Here is a 26,236-nt window from a genome sequence, read left to right as displayed (position 1 = left end):
TCCTTCTACTGCCCAGCCCGCACCCTCCGCTCCTCCACTGCTAATCTCCTCACTGTACCTCGCTCTCGCCTGTCCCGCCGTCGACCCCCGGCCCATGTCATCCCCCGGGCCTGGAATGCCCTCCCTCTGCCCATCCGCCAAGCTAGCTCTCTTCCTCCCTTCAAGGCCCTGCTGAGAGCTCACCTCCTCCAGGAGGCCTTCCCAGACTGAGCCCCTTCTTTCCTCTCCCCCTCGTCCCCCTCTCCATCCCCCCGTCTTACCTCCTTCCCTTCCCCACAGCACCTGTATATATGTATATAAGGTTGTACATATTTATTACTCTATTTATTTATTTATTTATTTATTTTGCTTGTACATTTCTATCCTACTTATTTTATTTTGTTGGTATGTTTGGTTCTGTTCTCTGTCTCCCCCTTTTAGACTGTGAGCCCACTGTTGGGTAGGGACTGTCTCTATGTGATGCCAATTTGTACTTCCCAAGCGCTTAGTACAGTGCTCTGCACATAGTAAGCGCTCAATAAATACGATTGATTGATTGATTGATTGATTACAGGAAAAGTAAAATGAATATTTTGCAGATGAGGAACTTTTATGAAGTACAGGGAAAGTAAAATGACTTGGCCAAGGTGACACAGCAGGCAGGTAGAAAAGCCAAAATTAGAACTCTGGTCCTCTGACTCCCAAGCCGGGGTTCTGTCTTCTAAGTTATGCTAAAGGTGATTTGTGGGATTTTTTAATGCTCATTCCCGTTGCAATCTTACAGGATTGAATTAGATATTCGAGAGATTGGAAATCACAGAAGTGACTGACTTGGGAATCAGAGGTCATGGGTTCTAATCCCACCTCCGCCACCTGTCTGCTGTGTGACCTGGGGCAAGTCACTTCACTTCTCTGGGCCTCAGTTACCTCATACGTAAACGGGATCAAGACTGTGAGCCCTACGTGGAACAACCTGATCACTTTGTATCTACCCCATAGTAGCGCTTGGCACATAGTAATCGCTTAACAAATACCGTTATTATTATTATCTAGCTAAAAAAAATTGGGCTGGTGCATTTGTTTTTATGTATTTGCAAACTTTCTCAAACTTTTTCTCGTTATTGCCTAGGAAGAGGGATTCCCTCCTTGCAGAAAGTTCATAGACCAACTGAACTTTCAGTTCTCAAAGCTCTTTGTCTTAATTATGCTTTTCTTTCCTAGCCTCTGGATGTTGTGCCTCATAGAATTCATTCAACAAGTAGAAATGTAAGAGAAGAAAAAACGCGCTCAGAAATAAACTGTAAGTATGCATTCTAATTAATGTACATTTTCAGTGGAAGAAAACTGCAAATTTTATTCTTCACATTGCAACGTGTTTGTGTTCATGACTTGTATTCATAGTGCTTGCCCAGGTTGGATCCATGGTGGGACTGAAGAAAGCAACATCAAATATATGTTTATTTCTCCTTACTGAAAATATGGCAACTAGTCTTTGAAATGCTTTTTCTAAGAGGAGTCTAATTAGATGAAAATTTTGTTTCTTCAAACAAATTGTAGGCGGGGATCACGTCTACCAACTCTGTTGTGTTGTACTTTCCCAAGCACTTAGTACAGTGCTCTGCACACAGTGAGTGCTCAATAAATGCCACTGATCGATTGATTTTTTTTTAATTCCATAGTAATCAGGAGAGCGCCGTCTTTCTCTGTTTTTTCCATGTGTGTGTCTCATCTCCTTCCTAAAGCAACAGATTTTGTTTTTTTCCATCCACTTAAAAGGCATCACATTGGAAACATCTGCAAAGGCCAACCTAAGCTACTCTTGGAAAAATCCCAATAGACATTCCTTCAGTTTAAAAACAGACGTTTGTAGATTTCTGTGTTGCCGATGCTTTGGAATCTTAATTAAGTTTCAAGAGACCCTTATAGTACCATAGACAAGTGACCTCGGGCAAGTCACTTAACTTCTTTGTGCCTCAGTTTCCTCATCTGTAAAAAAGGGATTCAATACCTGCCATCCGTCTTATTGAAACCGTGAGCCCCATGAGGAACTGGGACTCACTCTTGCCCTGATGAACTTGTATCTACCCCAGCGCCTAGTACAGCGCTTAACACATAGTAAGCACTTGGCAAATACCATCATTCTGATTATCATCATCATTATTTGCATCCCTGTTTTAGAGATCGGAAGAGTGAGATCTTGATCTGGCTTGAGGGTGACGGCTGAGATTAGAACGCCTAATTTTGGTTCAGCCTCTGCTTACTTCTGTTTTTCGCATTCGATCTAAGTGATTCCGCTCCAGCATTAGACTTGGAAAGCTCATGAAGCTTGCTGGGGCATTGTAGCAGCCCACAAACTCTCAAACATGCCTCCTTCTCCTAAGTTTCTGTGCGTCCCTGAACGTATCGGATCACCTTGATCTAAAGCTTTGAAATTGGAGGACAAAAGAAAATAAACCTGAAAGTATTTCTGATGGTCAGATTTAATTTCGTGAGAAACTGAACCCCTCGTGTTTACAAGACGGGTTTGTTTTGCCCTCGAGTAAGGGTTTTCTTTGACTCTGCTTTTAGAAGTAAGTGGCCTTAACATTTTTCTTTATTGAGGAACCATTTACCGATGGCTGTATTTTCTTGCTGGTAAGTAGACTTGCTTTTAGATTGGAATTTTGTGCCTGGAGATTTGAATTCTGTATGGGCAGCAAAATGAGTAGATTCTACTCAGAATGTAAAATGCTATGTAGTGTTTCCAGATGCTTCACTGTGGCATATTAGAGTTTTTCTTTGGTCTGATGTTGTTGTTATCATCCCAGCCTCAATAAGCAAAGACGGTAGACTGTACTGTAAACTGTACTCTAGACTGTAAGCTCATTGTGGTCAGGGAATGTGTCTGTTTATTGCTGTATAGTATTCATTCATTCATTCAGTTGTATTTATTGAGTGCTTACTGTGTGCAGAGCACTGTACTAAGCGCTTGGAAAGTACAGTTTGGCAACAGATAGAGAAGATCACTACCCAATGGGCTCACAGTCTAGAAGGTGGGGGGAGACAGACAGCAAAACAAAGCAAATTGACAGGCATCAATTGCATCAGTGTAAATGGAATTATAGATATATACATGTCATTAATAAAATAAATAGAGAAATATGTTCATAAATAAATACACAAGTGCTGTGGGGCGGGGACGGGGGCAGAGCAGAGAGAGGGAGTAGGGGCATTGGGGAGGGAGGGAGGAGAAGAGGAAAAGGGGGGCTCAGTCTGGGAAGGCCTCCTGGAGGAGGTGAGCTCTCAGTAGGGCCTTGAAGGGAGGAAGAGAGCTAGCTTGGCGGATTTTGGGAGGGAGGGCATTCCAGGCCAGGGTTTGACGGCGGGACAGGCGAGAACGAGGCCCGGTGAGGAGGTTAGCAGCGGCAGAGGAGCGGAGGGTGCGGGCTGGGCTGGAGAAGGAGAGAAGGGACCTGAGGTACGAGGGGGCAAGGGGATGGACAGCCTTGAAGCCAAGAGTGAGGAGTTCTTTGCTTTATTACTCTCTGAAACACTTAGTACAGTGCTCTGTGCACAGAAAGTGCTCAGTAAATACGATAGAATGAATAATCAGTGTAGCGTTGGAAGCAGCAGTTCAAGTTGCAAGTCCAACAGCTCCATCATAGCATAGCCTCACTGGTCTTCCACACCCCTCAGTTGCCACCTCGTCCCTCAGGACCCTTTTCCGATCAGATCGTTATGGGCAGGGAACATGCCCGCTATTTCTGTTGCTTTATACTCGCCCAAGCTCTTAGTATAGTACCCCGCACGTAAATACCAGTGGTTGATGGATGGAAATGAGACCCAGCAAGTCAAGGTCCCTTTTGTGATCAGCTGTGTCTCTTGCTTCCCAATCCTGCAGCCAAAACTATTTCTGTGGTGCCCATCTGTCAGGTATCCTTGAACTTTCTAAATTCAATAAGAACATAAAAAGGTGCCATTTTTCAGGATAAGGTCTACATTCGTTCCCTCTTAAATGGCCACAAAATATGCATAATTGTCATAAATTTGGTTTCATAATTCACATTAAGCAACTGTGTCCTGGAATTATATATGAAGTAAATTCATATGAATGGCGTCTTTCAGAATGGAGTACAATTAACTTTTTTAGGAGCAAAAATCAGAATTGGAAATGTAAATATTTGTTTCAAATGGAGGTATGTTTAACACTTATTAAATATCGTTATGGAACAGGATGTATAGTTTGAGCCCGTTGTGGGCAGGGACTGTCTCTATTTGTCCCTGAATTGTACTTTCCAAGTGCTTAGTACAGGGCTCTGCACACAGTAAGTACTCAATAAATATGACTGAATGAATGAAGCAAACTTCCCTTATTCTTTTTAGAAGCTTTTAATTTATTTTCAGTGATATTTGTTAAGCGCTTATTATAGGGAAGATACAAGCCAATCAGGTTGGGCACAGTTTGTGTCCCACATGGGGCTCACAGTCTTAATCCCTGTTTTTTAGATGAAAATATGTATGAATAGGTCACAGAAGGTCACTAGAGAAGCAGCGTGGCTCAGTGGAAAAGAGGAGTCAGAGGTCATGGGTTCAAATGCCGGCTCTGCCAATTGTCAGCTGGGTGACTTTGGGCAAGTCACTTCACTGCTCTGTGCGTCAGTTACCTCATCTGTAAAACGGGGATTAATACTGTGAGCCCCCCGTGGGACAACCCGATCACCTTGTAACCTCCTCAGCGCTTAGAACAGTGCTTTGCACATAGCACTTAATAAATGCCATCATTATCATTATTATTATTATTATTATTATTATACAGTGCCTCCAGTTTTATGGAGTTCCCAGAGGCTCTTCTAGAGATAGTCAAATATTGCAGACTCTACCCAATGCAAACCTGTAATGAGGTTGTCCTATATGGGGCTCACAGTCTTAATCCCCATTTTACAGGTGAGGTAACCGAGGCACAGAGAAGTGAAGTGGCTTGCCCAAGGTCACACAACAGACAGGTGGCGGAGTCAGGATTAGAATCCCAGTCCTCCGACTCTCGAGCCCGGGCTTTTTCCGCTGAGCCACACTGTTGCCTCTCTGATGTTTTAGGATCTGTGGAAGAGGTGGTATTTAAAATAAAAAGGGTAAACCTGTGGAAGCCACAGTTTCTCTAGGCCTTGAGAGAGATTCTTTGGGAAGATTTCCTTCTGAGTTGTGAATAGTAAATATTTGCGTCATCCCACCCTGCCAGAACACGTTATTTTGAGAAACTGCATCAAGCCTTCCTGATTAGTATTTTTATAGTCATGACTCAGATGTATTTTTACGCATCATGTAATCTATTTTTAATGAAAATCAGAGTATATTTTAAAGATAAAACTAATCATTTGAATAGGTTTACAGTTACTTGTGTGGTGCCGGCACGAGAAGAGCAGTCTCCTGGTAATTGTTTTCGGCCGTCTGATCCCAGTGTTGGTATCTCAGTAGAGAAGCAGCGTGTTTAGTGGAAAGAGCCCAGGCTTGGGAGTCAGAGGTCGTGGGTTCTAATCCCACCTCTGCCACTTGTCAGCTGTGTGACCTTGGACAAGTCACTTCACTTCTCTGGGCCTCAGTTCCCTCATCTGTAAAATGGGGATTAAGATTGGGAGCCCCACATGGGACAACCTGATCGCCTTGTATCCCCCCCCCCCCCAGCGCTTAGAACGGTGCTTGGCACATAGTAAGCGCTTAACAAATACCATCATTATTATTGTTGCTATTATTATTAGTATCTTCCCTTTGGAATGTAAATTTACTCTGACTACAGATAAGCTTCTGGAATGACTAGTTATTGAGCTAGCGCAATAAGAAATGTAAATTATTAAACATTTTTCTCTACTTAGCAGAGATTTGTAAGTCTCTAGACTATGGTTGGGAAGATAGCAATTTTTAGAAGAAATATTTGACGTGTAATCATTCCTTAAAAATAAAAGAAAACCAAATCCTAAAATGCATAGATATAAATGTCTGTCTATCCAGGATTTTGTTTTACTTATATATCATATATGTCTGTGTGTGTATGTGTGTTTTTAATAGTTGGTCAAGTCAAATTTGATCCACTCTTAAAGAAGGAGACAGAGCCACATCATGAACTTGTAAGTAACATAGACTAAGATACAAACTCTGAAACTATAGTTGCCTTGTTTCACCTCTGACACACCAATGCTGGCAAAAAAAGTTAAAAACAGACATAAAGACATCCAAACTATCTTGTTATTAATGTTTCTAAAAGGATTTGAGTGATGGGGGTGATAATCATTTAGGAAATTGGCAATAAATAAATCTGGGTTGCTAAATTTGAATCATATCTAAATTTGGGGGAGGTTCTTCCCTCTAAAATATATTTGCATCACTAATACACAACGTGGAATAATTTGACATTTGTAGTTAAACATATTTAAGTGTTTCCCCTGTAATTTGTGTGACTTCTGTGTGGGTTTTTTTTCCTCGTGTTTGTTTTAGTGTTTTTTGTTTAAGGTATTTTGAGTGGCTTTTTTCGACTTTAAATTTGAGTGCCAACCCATTAAAAAAATGGCATATTAAAGGCATTGTTCGAGAGTGTGAGCATCTTTTCCCAAAACTTCTGTAATGCGAAAATATATTCAACTCACTGAAACTTACAACTGACTAGTTCTACAAGTAAATCAAATTAAAATCATTGTCCTGTATTCACCTCCCTGTATGTGTCTGACATTCTTAATTGAAAAAGCGCAAGGTTTACTGTACATTTTAATTGAAAATAGGGTTCAACAAATAAACAAGATAGTCCTAATCATGTGTTTTTGTGAAGTGAAACTTTTCAGTAGCACTTTACGAGGATCACGATCATGGGTAGTATTTGGAGGAAAGCTTGTCTCGCAGCTGTTCCAGGAACATCTTAGAGTATTACGTTGAAAATGATAGGAAAAAACTTGACCCTAAGGATGCGAAATTAGATTGAATTTCCAGTTCATTTATCTGTCTCCTAGTTACCCGGCGCTGAAAAATATTCTGAACATTGAAACATCCATTCTGAAGATTAAGTGGCGGGGTGGGGGGACTTCATTATAACATTGATTTTCCACCCAGTTGGCTCGTTCTAAGGAAACCCGACACTTTGTTTGTCGTGTCAAAGGAGGTTTTCCCACAATTTTGTGGAGTGGTGGTATTAAAGGGAAAACTATATTTTACGATCAGTTATACTGAATTTAATTTCCTAGAAAAATAACTAGGAGCGGGAGATATATTGAAAGTCTCAAATGAAATTAATAAAATGCTAATCTTATTCGGTGAAGGCAGTCTTCATCGCTTGTTTTGTTTCTCCCCTTCCACCAGTCAGCATTGCATGTATTTAAATTCCGTTCTGATTGGGTAGCCATTTCGTGCTGCAAAGTTTATGACAGTTGCGTTTTCAGAAGCTGCTTAATGTGGTTTAACATCACACTTTTGTTACCAATTGTGCCAGTAGGGCTTATCCACTTGTGAAAGTTTCCCTTTGTGTATCTGTGGCTTTCAGTCTGTGTAAATAACTTGGGTTTCTTGGTCTCTGTCTGCTAAACAGCCCGACAGTGACGGTTTTTTGGACAGTTCAGAAGAAGTATACTACACTGCAAGATCTAATCTGGTATTTTTCATCTTCTGATTTTCTTTGTCAGCGTTGGTTTTGTCTTATTTTTCCTTCCCAAGCACTAACATTTTGTACACTCTGAAGGTACAAGTTGCCACAGTGTAGCAATGTTATATGATGTAGCGATTAGTATTGCTGTGATGAGCATGGTAGTTGATTTTCCTGAATTAGTAGCAAAAAAATACTGTGAATACTGGAAATCCTTCACCATAAACGTCATGCTCATTTTTAAATGAAGAGTATCAATATCTTAATGTCAGTATTTGTGTTTCTCAAAACATAAACATCAAATTTGCAGACGTCTTGTTTTTTAAAAGTGGGCATTAGCTATCCGCCAATTAGTCTTATTTGTTTTTGGGTTTTTTTCTTTTTTTTTGTATTTGTTAAGCGCTTACTATGTGCCAAGCACTGTTCTAAGCACTGGGGTAGATGCAAGGTAATCAGGTTGTCCCACGTGGGGCTCACAATCTTAATCCCCATTTTCCAGATGAGGTAACTGAGGCACAGAGAAGTTAAGTGACTTGCCCAAAGTCACACAGCTGACAAGTGGCGGAGCTGAGTTTAGAACCCATGACCTCTGACTCCCAACCCCGGGCTCTTTCCACTAAGCCACACTGTTTCTCTGTTGAGCACTTACTATGTGCAGAGCACTGTAATAAGCACTTGGGAAAGTACAGTGCACCAGAGTTGATAGACTTGTTCCCTGCCCACAAGGAGCAGATAACTTTCCATACTTGTGAAAATCAGTGAATCTTTTTTGATTATTTTTAATTCCATTAGGTTCATTTTCAAATTAAAATTAGATAATCAGAAACCTGAAGTGATCCAGCGGAGTGAGAAGTGAGGAGGGGTGAAAGAATAACTCCCATTACCTTCAGGCATTAGTGTTTTCTTTTGAGGTAATCAGTGGCAGGATTGGTGGGTGAAAGTGGCAGCAATTCAAACTATGCTTGGCCTTAATCAATCAATTGGTCCTATTTATTGAGCGCTTACCATATGCAGATCACTGTCCTAAGTGCTTGGGACACTACAATACAGCAGAATATTGACCTATTCTCACCCTGTTCTTGCAATTAGGGATCCTAAAAGCAAGTTGATGGTAGTGGTGTGGAGCCCCTAGTTTATTATTCATTTATTCATTCAGTCGTATTTATTGAGCGCTTACTGTGTGCAGAGCACTGTACTAAGCGCTTGGGAAGTACAAGTTGGCAACATAGAGAGACGGTCCCTACCCAACAGCGGGCTCACAGTCTAGAAGGGGCAGACAGACAACCAAACAAAACATATTAACAAAATAAAATAAATAGAATAAATATGTACAAATAAAATAAATAATAGAGTAATAAATATGTAGAAACATATATACAGGTGCTGTGGGGAGGGGAAGGAGGTAAGGCGGGGGGACTATTATGACTAGATAGAATAAGTTTATCCATTTGCCGGTTATGATCTGGTGACTAGGTAAACAAAAGGCAGCGTCACACAATGACAGAGCTTTGAAAATATTAAAATATTAGTCAGGTGCTAATTTCCAATTGCTAACAAAGTCAAAAGTAGAGCCTTAAAGACCTCAAGCTGTCTTTCAATCTTCGGCAGCCTCAAATTGACAAATCCCTAAACCTGTCTCCGTAACGTCACCTCCCACCTCAACCTTTGCCTAGAATACTAATAGCATCTGTGGTGTTTATTAAGTGCTTACTATGTCTCAGGCACTGTGCTAAGCACCGTAGTGGATCCAAGCAAATCGGGTCGGACCGGGACGCTGCCCCATGTGGGGCTCACAGTTTCCGTCCCCATTTTACAGATGAGATAGCTGAGGCCCAGAGAAGCGAAGGGACTCGTCCCAGGTCACGTAGTGGACAGGTGGCGGAGCCGGGATTAGAACCCATGACCTTCTGACTCTCAGGCCCAAGCTCTAGCCACTGCGCCATTACTAGGCCCTACTGAGAGCTCACCTCCTCCAGGAGGCCTTCCCAGACTGAGCCCCTTCCTTCCTCTCCCCCTCGTCCCCCTCTCCATCCCCCCCATCTTACCTCCTTCCCTTCCCCACAGCACCTGTATATATGTATATATGTTTGTACATATTTATTACTCTATTTATTTATTTATTTTATTTGTGCATGTCTATTCTATTTATTTTATTTTGTTAGTATGTTTGGTTTTGTTCTCTGTCTCCCCCTTTTAGACTGTGAGCCCACTGTTGGGTAGGGACTGTCTCTATATGTTGCCTACTTGTACTTCTCAAGCGCTTAGTACAGTGCTCTGCACACAGTAAATGCTCAATAAATACGATTGATTGATTGATTCAGAAGGAGAGCACTCTCCCAGTCAGTAATTGAGAATCCACTGTGGTGGTGAGAGCACATACCAAAGAAATTAACTCAAAATTTAGGCTCCGCTTTTCATAGGAATAGCGTTGGTTTGGGTGTTTGCCGCCAAGACCCGCAGGTTGCAGAGGGACGAGTGTAATTTTGGTCCCACTGGTTAGGGAAGCTGGATGGCCTAGTGGCTAGAGCACGGGCTTGGAAGTTAGAGGTCGTGGGTTCTAATCCCGGCTCCACCACTTGTCTGCTGTGTGACCTTGGGCAAGTCACTTCACTTTCCTACGCCTCAGTTCCCTCGTCTGTTAAGTGGGGATTTAGACTGTGAGCCCCACATGGGACAACCTGATTACCTTGTATCTACCCCAGGACTTAGAACCATTCTCGGCACGTAGTAAGCGCTTAGCAAATACCATAATTATTATTATTATCCCACTTTATTTTGGTGTTCTGTGCCTTAAATCCACACGTACCCTCTTTCCCAAGAAGCTACCTGCTTGGGGAGTGGGCTGGAAGTGGTGGAGTTGTAATAGGAGCAGAAGTCCTGCTAGCAGAAACCCCTTAATTAATTTCCATCACCCCCATCTCCCCAGTGAGTAAAGTTTTGGAAGCGGGACTTGGGTTTTGAATCCACTCCACCCATTAGGGATCATCACTATCTAATAGGAGAGGGAAATTAACCCTCATAGGGGAGAAAGAAAGTGATTTCAGTCTGATGGGAAATAGTCTTTGACCTTCAGAGGTTTTCGTTTTGTGTTTTTTAATGGTATTTGATAAGCACTTACCATGTTTCAGGCACTGTTCTAAGCACTGGGGTAGATACACAATAATCCAGTTTGACACGGTCCCTGTCCCTGGGGCTCACAGTCCGAATCCCCATTTTACAGATGAGGTCATTGAGCCACAGAGAAGTGAAGTGACTTGCCCAAGGTCACACAGCAGACAAGTTGTGGAGCCAGGGTTAGAAACTAGATCTGATTCCCAGGCCCATGTTCTTTTTCCTAGGCCATGCTGCTTCCCTACATTCTTCCTAAAATGCGTCTTTAAAATAAAAGGATAGTTGCATATTGCTCTAAACTAACTCATAGTATTTACTAAATTTACGTCTTCCCCATTTTCCCATAAAATACTTTTGTATTGGAACTTGGAAAAAGTAGGATAAAATGATTTTTACGAGATGCTGAAGTCCAAAGCGATTAAAATCCACTAGTACTGCCCGTTTCTACCATGTAGTGTCACCATTTTAAAAATTAAGTTCATACTTCCAATCAAATCATAGTAGGGCTTTTGAGCGTTCGAGATATTGATGGAAGCAAGTCTGTCTTGGAATTAATAAGGAATGCTAATTTTATGTATTTTATGTCCCGGTAGAGGTCCAGCTGTCATAACATTTAGGTGCACTGGTAAATTTTTGGCATTTGTTTTCCAAGCAGTTGCATATATTTGAGTTAAATCATTATTGGCATCAGAGAATTTGGGAAGTTCATTCTTGCCGTTTAAATTTATTTCATTTTTATGAGAATGGTAACAAAGGAACTTTCCAATTGTTAGCTTGCCTAAAAACCTGGGCCAGTCAACCTGATCTTTCTGTAAATTTGTCTGTTTTCACATCCAGTTTTTGATCAGGGTAAGTGATTCAAAAATCTTCTCTGTATGTTCTTTGTCTCTGGGCTCTTCTCTTCCTCAACATTTCTTCATCAAAATTTTCTCCACTTCACTAAAGCCCATCTCTTATGCTGATTTCAATGATCCCATCCTTTTGAATCTCTCATTTTACAACTGTGTATTTACTGACCTTCCTTTGCATGTGTTAAAACTATCCTTACCAAGATACCAAGGTAATCCACTTATCTTTCTGCAAGGTACCCACTCTACGGCCTTCAGACTCTCCTGATTCCCCTTTGCTTTTCTGTTCAGATGAGTGTCTAAAGGGCTTCCACGGCTCTCTCCATCTCTACTTCATTTTCCCCACCTGAACATCCGATTGAGCTGAGAATTGCAACCCTCTTTTGCATCAGCTGTGGATGGAGATGACTATGAGAAACCCAGCTTTGGAGCTGCAGACAACTTTCGTTCAATTCAGTCGTATTTATTGAGTACTGATTGGGTGCAGAGCACTGTCCTAAGCGCTTGGAAGAGTACAGTATAATAATAAACAGACACATTCCCAACCCACAGTGTGCTTATGGTCTAGAGAGAGCTTACCGTCTTGAAGGGGGGAAGGAGTAAAGGGGATTGATTGCACATGTTTAGGGGGGAGGGACTTTGTGAATTTCAGTCCACACCTGACCGTCTCACATCTCTTGTACTACCTTATATCCATCAAAGTGAGACCTTCCCAAATTCATTCATTCATTCAATCGTATTCATTGAGCGCTTACTGTGTGCAGAGCACTGTACTAAGCGCTTGGGAAGTCCAAGTTGGCAACACATAGAGACGGTCCCTACCCAACAGTGGGCTCACAGTCTAGAAGGGGGAGACAGAGAACAAAACAAAACATATTAACAAAATAAAATGGCAGTTCTCTCCACCTCCTGGCTCTAGGGTAGTAAGGTAAAAGGCTGATTTAGCCTGGGTTGTCAAAGGTTCTATTTTCAGTTGAGTCCTTCAGTAGTTTCATAGAAATAATAATAATAATAATAATAGTAGTATTTCTTAAGTGCTTACTATATGCCAAGCACTGTTCCAAGTGCTGGGGAAGATACAAGGTAATCAGGTTGTCCCAGGTGGGGCTCACAGTCTTAATGCCCATTTTGCAGATGAGGTGCCTGAGGCACAGAGAATAATAAGAATAAGAATGATGGTATTTGTTAAGCACTTATTATATGCAAAGCACTGTTCTAAGCACTGGGGGGATACAGGGTGATCAGGTTGTCCCACGTGGGGCTCCCAGTCTTAAATCCCATTTTACAGATGAGGGAACTGAGGCCCAGAGAAGTTAAGTGCCCTGCCCAAAGTCACACAGCTGACAGTTGGCGGAGCCGGGATTTGAACCCATGACCTCTGACTCCAAAGCTCGAGCTCTTCCCACTGAGCCACACTGCTCTCATGAGGCATTCGGGTCTAATTTCTATCCTTGGGTGGAGTTCAGGGAGGTTTATGCAGCTAAAAATGGCCAGCCCAGTGTTTGAATAATACACTCTTCCCAGACTGAGCCCCCTCCTCCCCCTCCCCATCCCCCCGGCCTTACCTCCTTCCCCTCCCCACAGCACCTGTAAATATGTATTTATGTTTGTACGTATTTATTACTCTATTTTATTTGTACGTATTTATTCTATTTATTTTATTTTGTTAATATGTTTTGTTTTGTTCTCTGTCTCCCCCCTTCTAGACTGTGAGCCCACTGTTGGGTAGGGACCGTCCCTATATGTTGCCAACTTGGACTTCCCAAGCACTTAGTCCAGTGCTCTGCACACAGTAAGTGCTCAATAAATACGATTGAATGAATGAATGAATGAATGAGAAGACCCACGGTTCCTACAGAGATCCACTGTTGGAGTCAGAATAGCGGGCTGCATGTTCCATGTCTGCAACCCAACATTGCAAGTATTCCCCAGGGTGGAAACTCTGTATCTTCCCTTCCCCATCCTTCCCTCTGTTCCTTTTGTCTAACTAAAGATTCCTCCTACTTTTATATAAGATCATTTCCTTTGTTGAGCCCAGAGTGGGCTCAGAAAACAACCGATCCCCATCCTTACTTTAAATAAAAACAAAAATAAAAGACAAACCTTAAAAATAGTTCGGGAATTAATCACCCCTTGTCTTATGCTGTCGTTGTCTCTTCACCCCTTAGCCACCTCTTAACCACTTCTCCAGGCTTAACCACTGTAATTTCAATAATTTTTCTTCCCTCTGTTCATCATTTTCGTCATTTTTCTCTGTAATTCTTTTCAGTTTTTCCATATGCTTTTTCAAAAATTAGCCATTGGAACTGGAGACAAAACTCTAGATTTACCTGATGGCAGAATGATAGATTCTCAGCTCTGGCATCTCATAATTCTGTGTAAGACATTCCTCTACCAAACAGCCCTATTTTGATAACCTCAACTATGACCCCTAGGTCTTTCTAGCAAGTTTTTACCCATCAGCTGACCCATTGTTTTGTTTTTTTCTGTTTAACTTAGATCTAATTAGGGTTTACAGTAGAATAGTTTTTTTTTTTAATCTCGAAATGTACTTCTATTCCAGTTTCTGTCTGGTTTTTCATTCCGTTTGTTAGGGTCAATTTTACAATGTATTAAGCTCACTTTTAATCTAATCCCTGTCTTGTAGAATTAAAAATTATCACCCCCTCCTAATGTAGTATTTTCTGCAAATTTGATGAGCATGTTCCTTGATTTTTTTGATCCAAGTCTTCAATGAAGTTATTGAATAAAATTTCTAATTAAGATATTGGATATTTCTTCTCTCATAAATATGTGACCCTATCTAAACATCTTGTAAATTCAACCAACCGGGGGAACTTCTGAAATTCGTTTTTTCTGCGCCTTGCAAATTGTATCCATTCCATAAACGTCAGCTCACTCTGGGCAGAGAATGTGTCTGCTAATTCTTTTGTGGTCTTCCAAGCGCTTAGTACAGTGCTCTGCACTAAGTAAGCACTCAATAAATACCACTGATTGATAAATGTTAAAATGTTAACAGTAATGAATTAGGGGTGAGTAGTTATCAAAGGAATTGCTAATAAAAAACAAAGACTTTCCCTAACAGTCAGTTTGGTCAGATTTAACACTATCTGCATCTGCCAGATTTTGGGGGGTTTTTATTATTGGTGTTTGTTAAGCATTTACTATGTGCCCAGGTACTGTACTAAACACTGGAGTCGATAGAAGATGATCAAGTTGGACACAGTCCATTCATTCGTTCATTTATTCATTCAGTCGTATTTATTGAGTGCTTACTGTGTGCAGAGCACTATACTAAGCGCTTGAGCTCATTCATTGAGTCGTATTTATTGAGTGCTTACTGTGTGCAGAGCACTGTATTAAGCGCTTGGGAAGTACAAGTTGGCAACATATAGAGACGGTCTCTACCCAACAGTGGGCTCACAGTCCATGTTCCACGTAGGGCTCAATCTTAATCCCCACTTTACGGATGAGGTAACTGAGGCACAGAGAAGTGAAGTGACTTCCCAAGGTCACCAAGCAGACAACAGGCGGAGGTGGGATTAGAACTCGGGTTCTCCTGGCTCTTAGCCTGTGCCCTATCCACTAGGCCACACTACTCCACTACACAATAATGTAGCTGAAGTCAGCCCTTCCGTCAGAAAGGTAGACACCCTGATTGGTCCAGCGCTTAAGCGTGGCTCAGTGGAAAGAGCCCGGGCTTTGGAGTCAGAGGTCATGGGTTCGAATTCTGGCTCTGCCATTTGTCAGCTGTGTGACTTTGGGTCAGTCACTTCACTTCTCTGGGCCTCAGTTACCTCATCTGTAAAATGAGGATTAAGACTGTGAGCCCCCTGTGGGGCAACCTGATCACCTTGTAACCTCCCCAGCGCTTAGAACAGTGCTTTGCACATAGTAAACGCTTAATAAATGCCATCATTATTATTAGCCGAGCTCCTCCGAACGTGACCGTGCTTAACTTGCTTGCGTTTAAGAAGCAGCGTGGCCTCCTGGGAGTCAGAAAGACCTGGGTTCTGGCCCCGGCTCCGTCGCTTGTCTGTTGTGTGACCTTGGACAAGTCACTTCACTTCTCTGGGCCTTTGTTACCTCATCTGCCCAATGGGAGTTAAGACTGTGAGCCCCATGTGGGACAGGGACTGTATCCATCCTGATTACCTTGTATCTCCCCTCGTGCTTAGAACAGGGCCTGACGCGTAGTAAGTGCTTAAGAAATAACGTAAAAGAGAAAAAAAATTGATTCAGGCCCTCCTCATACGCTCGTAGCCCACTTAGGTTTCCGCAGCACATCTCCAAATCAATCAATCAATCGTATTTATTAAGCACTTATTGTGTGCAGAGCACTGTACTAAGCACTTGGGAAGTCCAAGTTGGCAACATATAGAGACAGTCCCTACGCAACAGTGGGCTCACAGTCTAGAAGGGGGAGACAGAGAACAAAACCAAACATACTAACAAAATAAAATAAATAGAATAGATATGCACAAGTAAAATAAATTAATAAATAGAGTAATAAATATGTACAAACATATATACATATATATCCAAATGGCGAAGCCATCAGTCAGGTAGCTCTCCTAAACTCCCCATTGAAAGTTACAAATCGAAGACTACACTGAAGCCTTGACAACTTTCCAACCCCAAAGTTAGGGAGGAAGAGAAAATCCCATCTAGTAGCAAAACAGACTGCGTTATAAAAGAAATAATGTTCAATGTGATATCTTAGTTATGCCCGTACGACATATATTACTGCCTGTCCTGGTGGATCGGCAGTTAAAGAGAAAATCGTTAGGATTTAACCAGGCGGTGTGCTTCTGATTACTACTTTAAGTCAAATGCCCATCTTGTTTTGGGGGGAGGTTTTGTTTTGTTTGAAGGACAAAAGAGGAAGCAGTGACCCTTTAAAACTGACAACACGGATAGAAATGGGTGATTTTTTTTCCGCATTGAAAACATGAGACCGTTAGAAAACTGGGCAGTTATTTTTTCAATCTAAATTTAAATCTAAGTGGATTTTTAATGGAGACTGACAGTAGAATGCTCTCTTACATTTACAGTTTCGCTTATTTTCTCAATTTATCTCTTCTGTCAGTGGTGTATAGTATAGATTGCCAGAGATGGCCGGGTACCCAAATTAGATGAGACAAACTAAGCTCTCTCTAGTGCAGGACCTTGATTTCTGTTTTCACAAAGAATTTTTGTGATGGTCCTTTGAGTGCTTGCTTTCACTTGGGGTTATGTCATGCCAGGAATGATCTTCGATTTCCATCGGAGTCCTACTAGATTTATGAAGCCAAATTGGATTTATGCGCACGTATACCTAGATAGTAAAGGGATTAATTCGGCTGATTAATCAAAGCTACTCGTAAAATACTTTTAAACTGTTCAGTCTTCTGAACTGTCTGACCATATTGGATGAAGGGGGAAATAGCAACTGATCTGTCTGTTGGTGTGGGCAACTTTGGGGCAGATTTTCTACTTTCTGTAGTCACGGTTCCCGGGATTTAGACCGAAGGTGTTGGGATTGGGGCCTCCCAATTACATTCCCTTCTAGTTCTTCGATCCTCAGTTCAAAAGGTGTTGTCAGGACTCGGTGCTGTTACCTCAACTACATTATCAGGAAGAGATTTTCAGGATTGACAGTGTCAGGGACTGTACATAATAAGCTTCTGGAAGGTAAACTGCAACTGAAACTGTCCTAAGGATAGAAGGAAATGTAGGTTTTCAATTTAAAATGAACCCTAAGACTTAGTTACATCATTGTCTCAGTCTTGTTAATTTGACAGTTAGAGTCCTTCATTAATTGCAGTTAACCAGCACGGGTATTTTAAAATCCGCTTGATTCCACTGACGAATCTGGTAAAAGCTAACAGGGTTTAAAGCAACAACATGCTTCGAAGAGTGTATCATCTTTGTACTTACCGAGATTGTTGCTCTTTTTGTCCCGCCCACCGAAGTAGGAAGCTGAAGACCCTATTATCTGAGCAGAATCAAAATTCGCATGCTCATCTTCTGACCTTTAGAACCATTCATTGTAAATCATATAGTGAATGCAAATGTATGGTTTCTTAATTTTCATTGCTTTTGATGATTTGTTTCTGAAAGCTTGGCTATGCAAATTTGGTCACTTGAAGTCAGTGGCTTATATAGTCCAAGCACCCCAAACTGAAAATTGCTAAGTTCAAATCAATCAACCAATCAAGCAGTCACATTTGTTAATAATAATGGCATTTATTAAGTGCTTACTATGTGCAAAGCACTGTTCTAAGCGCAGGGGAGGTTACAAGGTGATCGGGTTGTCCCACAAGGGGCTCACAGTCTTAATCCCCGTTTTCCAGATGAGGGAACTGAGGCCCAGAGAAGTTAAGTGACTTGCCCAAAGTCACACAGATGACAATTGGCAGAGCAGGGATTTGAACCCGTGACCTCTGACTCCGAAGCCCGGACTCTTTCCACTGAGTCACGAGGGCTTACTGGGTGCAGAGCACTGTACTAAGCGCTTGGGAGAGTAAAGTCTTAACAGAGTTGGTAGACACGTTCCCTGCCCACAAGGAACTTGCTTGTGGGCAAACTTGCTTGCTTTAGCTCCGTACCATTTGAAACTAAACTGTTCCTAAAATCTTTACAATATGAACTGTTATAGACTCTTATTGCTAGTAGGATTGGTAATGACAGGATTTAATCGGTATCACTTGTTGCTTTTTCACTTTACTTAAATGTTTTATTTTGCACAATTAGGACCTGCAACTGGAATATGGACAAGGACACCAGAGTTGTTACTTTTTAGGGGCAAATAAGTAAGTAAGCTTCTTCTCCAATTATATTCCAGCATGTTTCAGTTAACGCTTGTACGTTTTATACTGACATCATGACTTGAGCTAAACCTGTAGGCATTACCCATGGTGTGTATAAGCTAGTATGAATTTCTGTAATGCTAGTCATTTAGGGTGATAAATCCTTCCAACTAATACCTTGGAAAATCAGTTTAAATCGTTTACTCATTGCTTTGGTAAAACCACCAGCTGTCCCCTGAAAATAAAAGGCAAATTCTCTACAGATATTAACGTGTGATGATACATTCATTTCCCAAAAAGTTAAGGCTGACGTTTTTAATTAGCAATTTTTTTCATGGTATTTGTTAAGCGCTTACTGTGGGCCTGTCACTGTTCATTCATTCATTCAGTCTTATTTATTGAGCGCTTACTGTGTGCAGAGCACTGTACTAAGTGCTTGGGAAGTACAAATTGGCAACATATTCATTCATTCAATCGTATTTATTGAGCGCTTACTGTGTGCAGAGCACTGTACTAAGCGCTTGGGAAGTACAAGTTGGCAACATAGAGAGACGGTCCCTCCCCAACAACGGGCTCACAGTCTAGAAGGGGGAGACAGACAACAAAACCAAACATGTGGACAGGTGTCACTGTTCTAAGCCCCGGGGTAGATACAAGGTGATCAAGTTGGACACATGGATCTCACAGTCCTAATCCCCATTTTACAGGTGAGGTCATTGAGGCACAGAACAATGAAGTGATTTGCCCAAGGTCACGCAACAGGTGGAGCTGGAATTAGAACCCAGGTCCTTCTGAAGCTAAGCCCCAAGCTCTGTCCACTAGATCATGCTGTTTCTTACTGTCAGTTGTAGATTTAAGAGAAGCAACATGGTTCAGTGGAAAGAGCCCGGGCTTGGGAGCCAGAGGTCATGGGTTCTGATCCTGGCTCCGCCACTTGTCAGCTCTGTGACTTTGGGCAAGTCACTTCACTTCTCTGGGCCTCAGTTAACCTCATCTGTAAAATGGGGATAAAAACTGTGAACCCCACGGGGGACAACCTGATCCCCTTGTAGCCCCCCCAGCTCTTAGAACAGTGCTTCACACATAGTAAGCGCTTAATAAATACCATCATTATTATTTCATATACCCATCCTCAAGTAACTCAAGTAGTCAATTATATAAAAGACACAATGTACCAGTTGCAAGATCAAAATCTAAATATTTTAAAATGTCAAAACTGTAATTAAGCGGTTGTCACTTCTCAGCTCTTTCTTGCCAATTTCACAGTCTCTTCACACTTCAGTATTGCATTTCTAAGAGATAGATGTGTTTTCTTTGTATCTAAATTTGAGGTGTTTACCCAAATTTCCTTCTGAATCCAGTAAAACTATGTCAATTTCATAAGAGATTTCCACCATTGTTCAAATTTTGACTTCCTGGGTAAATTTCTATCTTGAGAAAACTTTTAGGAAACATCCCACGAGGGTCTCACTTTTACCTTTGTTTGCGTTTCTAATTTTGACAAGACAAATTGACTATCTTTCTCAGTTCTTCACTTAAACAGGATTTGTGGTATGAATTTCAAAGTGATGATAAGGGAATCTCCCATCGGAACAGGGATTGACTGTGCACATAGTTGCAGGAAAAGCATACATTTGCCTCTTGAACACAGTTAAGAAAATCAGTTTAAACCAAATGGATGTGATCCAAGTGCTAGCATTAATCAGGAAATGTATATGGCTCAGGTTAAAATGTAGGAGTGTCAATGATTCAAACATAGTTTTGTTTACTTTTAATAGTGACTATATTTTATATGATCAGAGCCTACATTTTAAACAGGCAAATGGAAGATAACTTCTGAATTCCAGTAATGAGCAGGAAAGAGAACAATGCAGAACAACTTGTCTCGTTGGAAGAGAAATTAAGCATTTATTATCTCTCTCTGATTCTTCATCTTTCTCAACAAAGAGATCAGTCCTGTGCCGGAATGGTGTGAGGGTACATTTCTTGTAATCCAGCTGGCAGAACTGCCGAAATGCATTAATCCTCATTCCAGTTAAAGACTTAGAATCACTGACTGTAAAATCATGTTGTAGTGTGAAAAATGTATTACAGTTTTTGAAAATACTCCCGGTACAGATTCCAAGCATTTGTCTTTTAGTTAGCAATTATTGTCAAGCTCATTGTTAGCTCACTGGCACTAGAAAAGTTGTGAAGCAGTTAAAAAATTCAAGGCTTGAGGTATCACATCCAGTTATAACTTTGAGTCCACCTGATTAAGGACTCCAGTAAATGCTTTTCTCAGTAAACAAAAGCAGTCTAGCCAGCAAAAAGGAATAATGTTGCCATCAGCAAGTTGTATTCTGTCATGCTACTGTAGCTGAGAAAAGAAAAATTTGAATTGTCTGACTGTGATCATTAAAACTAGAGATTCATTTATTTTGACTAGGAAAAAAAAATGTTAATAATGTGCCCAACCTTCATTTTTTGATTAATTGGATCACTGCTTAAGGAACTGTACTCTATTTAACGAATCACTGGCAAGGTAGGTTAGCCAAAAAGATAATTTTTGGCCGTGTGTTTTGTGCAGGTATATACATACATGTGACGTGAGCATGGATGTAGCACTCCCCTTACTGTACTTACATGTCTGCTTTGTTCTTGTAACTAGGCAGTGTTTTGAAACTCATAGGATCCTGCCTTCTCCGGAGGTGATCGGGCAGACAGATTCCCATTTGTGCATAGGGGTTGAAGGCCAACTCTTTTAAACCGGTCAGACGTTACAGTTTATAGCTAAAAGAGTTGATGAGTTCTATCTTTCAGAGGCAGTGTGAGATGCAAACCAGAGTTTTCACTTCGATTCTCTTCTATCGTCCCCTGTTCCTTCAAGTTTGAAGAGGTTAATCAGTTCAAACCATAGACTTTATTGAGTGCTTACAATCTGCAGAGCACTATCTTGTCTTGTTTTATGCCCTCGAGTCGTTTCCGACCCGTAGCGATACCACGAACACATCTCTCCCAGAACTCCCAGCTCTCCATCAGCAATCATTCTAGTACTGTATCCATAGATTTTTCTTGGTTTTTTACCAAGAAACGGTTGACCGTTGTCGCCTTCCGCGTAGTAAGATCGAGTCTCCACCCTCGACTTGATCCCGTGCCGCTGCTGCCCAGCACGGGTGAGTTTTGACTTAGAGCAGATTGCCTTCCACTCGCTAGCCATTGCCCAAGCTAGAAATGAACTAGCTTGACTCTCCCTCCCATAGCCAAGACTGATAGAGGACTGGAAACTGTCCCAAGTGTGACCCCGAGAGGGGCCGAGCACTATACTAAGCGCTTAACTATCCCAGCCAGCTGGGATAAAGTCTTTTTGTTTGGTCAAGTGAATCCACGGTGCCTTGTAAATGTATGTTTCTTTCCTCAAGCCAAGAAAGAAAAATATTTCAAGAATAGCTGTGAAACTGAGATAATGGGGAAGGGACTATTCAGACCGCCCACGTCTCTCTCGGCCTTAACCACATGGGGTTGTTTAGCTCCATCACATCTGTTCCTCCATATCTCGAAACAATCAGTCAGAAGTATTTATCATGCGGAACTCTGTACAACAGAAGACATATTCAAGGAGGGGAGACAGGCACTGAAAGGAAATCACAGATGAGATGAAGTGAGTCTAAAGATAGGTATGTAGGAGCTACAGATGGTGGGCGAATACCTGAGTGCTTAGGCGGCAAAGAAGTGCTGAATTGGCAGTGAGAGGATGTATAAATGGGGAGATTAGAAATTAATCAGGAAAGGCCTCGTGGAGGGGATGGGATTTTAGAAGGTCTTTATAATAACAATAATGATAGCATTTATTAAGCATTTACTATGTGCCAAGCACTGTTCTAAGCACTCGGGAGGTTACAAGGTGATCTGGTTGTCCCACGGGGGGCTCACAGTCTTCATCCCCATTTTACAGATGAGGGAACTGAGGCCTGGAGAAGTGAAGTGACTTATCCAAAGTCATCCAGCTGACAAGTGGCTGAGCTGGAATTTGAACCCATGACCTCTGACTCCAAAGTCCGGGCTCTTTCCACTGAGTCCCGCTGCTTCTCTAAGCAGCCAGGTCTTTGGCCTGGGGAAGATCAGCAGGTTGGCAAATGAGGAGAGGGAAGGAATTCCAGGCAGGGGGAACAGAGCTAGCAAGAAACGGGGTCCTGTGAGTAAATTAGCTTGAGAGGAATGAAGGGGACAAGGTGGGATGTAATGGCAGAAGAGGATGGAGGAGAGAACTGATCGAATTCCTCGAAAACCAGCGGTCAGGAGTTTCTGCTTGATAGAGGAACGGGCAACCGTTGGAGAATTTTGAGGACTGAGGAGACATACGCAGCCAAGAGAAGCAGCCTGGCTCAATGGAAAGAGCCCGGGCTTGGGAGCCAGAGGTCATGGGTTCTAATCCCGGCTCCCCCACGTCTGCTGTGTGACCTTGGGCAAGTCACTTAACTTCTCTGAGCCTCAGTTACCTCATCTTTAAAATGGGGATGAAGACTGTGCTCACAACGTGCTCACCTTGTATCCTCCCCAACGCTTAGAACAGTGCTTTGCACATAGCGCTTAACAAATGCTATCATTATTATTATTATATGCAGAATGGTTGAAACAGTGATGCTTGTTGTGGGCAGGGAATGTCACATTTTCTTGTTGTAGTGTACTTCCCCAAGCGCTTAGTACGGTGCTCTTCACACAGTAAGCACTCAATAAATACGATTGAATGAACGAATGAAAAATCTGGGCAACAGAGTGAAGTACGGACTATAAGGGAGAGAGATTGCAGGCAGGGAGACCAATGAGTAGGCTGATGCTGTAGTTGACCTTGGGTAAGCTTGTCGTGAGCAGGGAATGTGTCTGTTTATTGTTGTATCATACTCTCCCAAGTGCTTAATACAGTGCTCTGCACACCATAAGCGCTCAATAAATACGATTGAATGAAATGACTAGAGTCTAGTCATTTGGATGGAGGGGAAAGGGCAGCTCCTAGAAATGTCTCTGGGGAACAACACAGGATTTCGTGGCAGACTGAATTCGGTCCACGGTCCTTCAGTGAAAAGAATTGAGCAAACTCCAGGGAACCTTGGTTTGAAAATCAAAATGCGTGTGAACTACCAAGTGTAGTGTAGTTTCACCTATTCTGGCTTGGGCTCAGGAACCAACAAATGTGAATGTGTCCGCCCAGGCACCACTGGAGAGTAAGCCCAACGGGTAAGTAGTTTTGTCCTTCTGTGAAAGCAAAGTGCTACACATTCATGTTTTCACATCACATGCATGCATGCTTTTCGCAGAGATCCAACCTGCTGACTTTCATGTTCAGGGGTTGCCGGGAGGCATGAGTCTTTGAAAGTGTTGCATTACTTTTTTCGAGAAAAAGAAAACATAATTTCAGGAGTCAGGACAACTGTGTTGGCAAAGAACTGGGGGCTGGCAACCCTTCCTAGGGACCCTGGAATTCGTTTTTGTCCCTCTTATGGTGACGTCTCATAGTGGGTTTTCTTATCGATCAGTCAGTCGTACTTACTGAGCACTTACTATGTGCACTGCACTGGACTAAGGGCTTAGGGGAACACAGCACAAAAGTTGGTAGGCACGTTCGCTGCCCACAGTGAGCTTCCAGTCTTATGTTCAAACTGGTATTTTTCACCAAGCATTAGAATTCTTTCCTTTTGTAACAATCCTTCCTTATTCAGTGAAGTTGCTGGCTAGGCAGAACCACTGGGAAAATAGCACTTAGCGATAATTACTGCTGCTTTATATATGGCATTACATAGAGATCCTGATTAAAGACAATTAATTAATTTCAGCTAATATGCCTCTCCCCCCACACACGCACCTTCCCCGGAGCTCTAATTACTTTTGGACGTAAATTAGTATAGGGATTTTCGTCTGTGATGGTATGAAATTGCTTAGGTAGTTATTTTTCAGCTCTACTGTGTACATTTACCAAATTGGTTTTATTTTCATTTTCTTTTTCAAGGAGTCTCTTGAAATCCGTCGAGGAGGAATTACATCAGCGGTAATTTTTATCTATCCCGTTTTAAAATGCTTTGTATGTTGAGGCGTACTTTTGTCATCGTTTATGATCCATCCACATGTCTTGTTGTATATCTAGTTGATGTAGAAGAAGCATCCTTTTGTACTGATTCAATGCTCTAAAGAGCACCCAACAAAAGCTAAAATAAAATTATGTGTAGAAATGACCCTTGGGGGGGACATCTCATGATCCAAATTCTCCTAATATCTGCAGCCACATAGCATAGCCCAATTTGCCATGTCCCCCTTTTTGATCTCTTTTAGGGGACATGTGGCTCACTTAGAAGATGATGAGGGGGATGATGATGAATCTAAACAGTGAGTCACTTTTCTATTTTAATTTAGCCGATTCTTCCAAGCTGCCTGTCTTGAACTACAGTACTTTCTCAGTGGAAGTATACTTTTCGCATTTCGACATTTTCAGAGCATCCATCCTGATTATTCTATTGGCACTTCCTAACTGATTTTTGTACACCAACATTGCTGAAGACTTTTCATCTGTTCCTTGGGATATCTGGTTGAGCATCTTTTTCCCTTTCACAGTAGTTTCTGCCACAGGGCAAGAATCGCCTTCCCCTAGAGCCCAGTCTCCCCGCAGCACAATTCTGTCCCTGTATACCTCCTTTGCAGGGCCCTATTGGTATGAGAGATTTCAGTTTTCATTTCCTTTTCTTTCATAAGTTAATAGAAATGCCTACCCACTTGTGTTTTAAAATATAAGCTCCAGTGGTTGTTTTTTTAATTAATCCTAGCTTGTATCATTTAGGTTCAGCCCTCATACTTTGTTTAAGAAAATGAGAAAGTTAAAGAGGTTGAGTCTGTCAAGTTCTTAAAGTTCCTCCGAAGAGAAGCGACATACCTGAGATGTAGTAGTAATAGTGGAACTCTGTTGCCTTTAGAAATGTATCTAGATATTTTCCACGGGTTTTGAGCTGCATTAAATGCTGTCATTTACTCCCAAAGAGGCAGGTGCTGCCGCTTAATTCTGTAGCAATTGGATTGTATCATTTTCATTTTGTGCCTGTGAATCGATCGGCCCGAGTTGCAGGAAAATGATGACATCAACGAAAGAAAATATTTCCTATTGGAATTTGTTTGTAGGTAGTTGTTGAGTTATTTGCCCTTTGCTTATGGAAATTAATGAGCACTGTGTTTGCGTTTCTGAAAAATACTACTCTTCCAAAGCATCATACCATTATACCAAATTCTTTACAGCTCGTATGAGAAACAAAGAAGTTTCTTGTGATGTAGTCTCTGAAAGAATATTTAGCTATAGTTAACCTAAAACTTTATCAAACTTAATTTCTTGATTTAACACAGCCTTTCACCAGATGTAAGTAGGAGGTACAGCAATATTCCTTAAGTCGTTAAAAATGTAATATGGTAATTTGAAATGATTTCAGGCTATATCAAAAGAATCTTTAAATTTCATAACTCGTGTGCTTTGATTTTAAAATTACAGGAATAATTCATTGGGGTCTTTAAGAAAATATTTTCAGTGACATAGGTCATTTAGAAAATTTTAAGTAAGCGTGCTAATTCTGGGCTTGATTGTCTTTTTAGATCAACTATGAAACCCAAAGTACCACCTCCTTTGCCACCAAAAGTAAGTCTCTTTCTTTTCCTGATTGCATTTTGGTGATTGGTGTGTAGCAAAAATGTGGGTTTTGTTCTCTTTAAAGAAAATGTGGTAGGATCTATGCATCCCATTTATGGTACACCTGATTCATCAACAGTATTCACTGAATTCTGACTCTTTCCAGAGCACTGTAATAAATATCTGCAGAGCACCAAAGAGTACCCTGCCCTCAAAGAACTTACAATTTAGATCGGAGACAGACTTTAAAATATCATAAAGGATGGGGAACCAG

The 26,236-nt window shown here is 41.5% G+C and overlaps 1 protein-coding gene across 2 annotated transcripts in view; it reads left to right on the top strand.

Moving 5' to 3' along the window:
- MAP4K3 (mitogen-activated protein kinase kinase kinase kinase 3) overlaps window positions 1–26,236 on the top strand; it is a 251,546-nt gene that overhangs the window by 170,160 nt on the left and 55,150 nt on the right. Inside the window, exons 13-19 of one of the 2 annotated variants that reach the window (XM_038761585.1) lie at window positions 1,201–1,279; window positions 6,019–6,077; window positions 7,523–7,585; window positions 18,271–18,329; window positions 24,310–24,348; window positions 24,630–24,683; window positions 25,929–25,971. In XM_038761585.1, the coding sequence (XP_038617513.1) occupies window positions 1,201–1,279; window positions 6,019–6,077; window positions 7,523–7,585; window positions 18,271–18,329; window positions 24,310–24,348; window positions 24,630–24,683; window positions 25,929–25,971 (396 nt within the window). The remainder of the gene's footprint in view (window positions 1–1,200; window positions 1,280–6,018; window positions 6,078–7,522; window positions 7,586–18,270; window positions 18,330–24,309; window positions 24,349–24,629; window positions 24,684–25,928; window positions 25,972–26,236) is intronic. The other variant, XM_038761656.1, reaches the window with a different exon arrangement.

This window comes from Tachyglossus aculeatus, chromosome 1, assembly GCF_015852505.1.
Source record: "Tachyglossus aculeatus isolate mTacAcu1 chromosome 1, mTacAcu1.pri, whole genome shotgun sequence".
Lineage (NCBI taxonomy): Eukaryota > Metazoa > Chordata > Mammalia > Monotremata > Tachyglossidae > Tachyglossus > Tachyglossus aculeatus.
The sequence above is the reverse complement of the archived record's forward strand: the minus strand, read 5'-3'. Positions and strand labels throughout refer to the sequence as shown.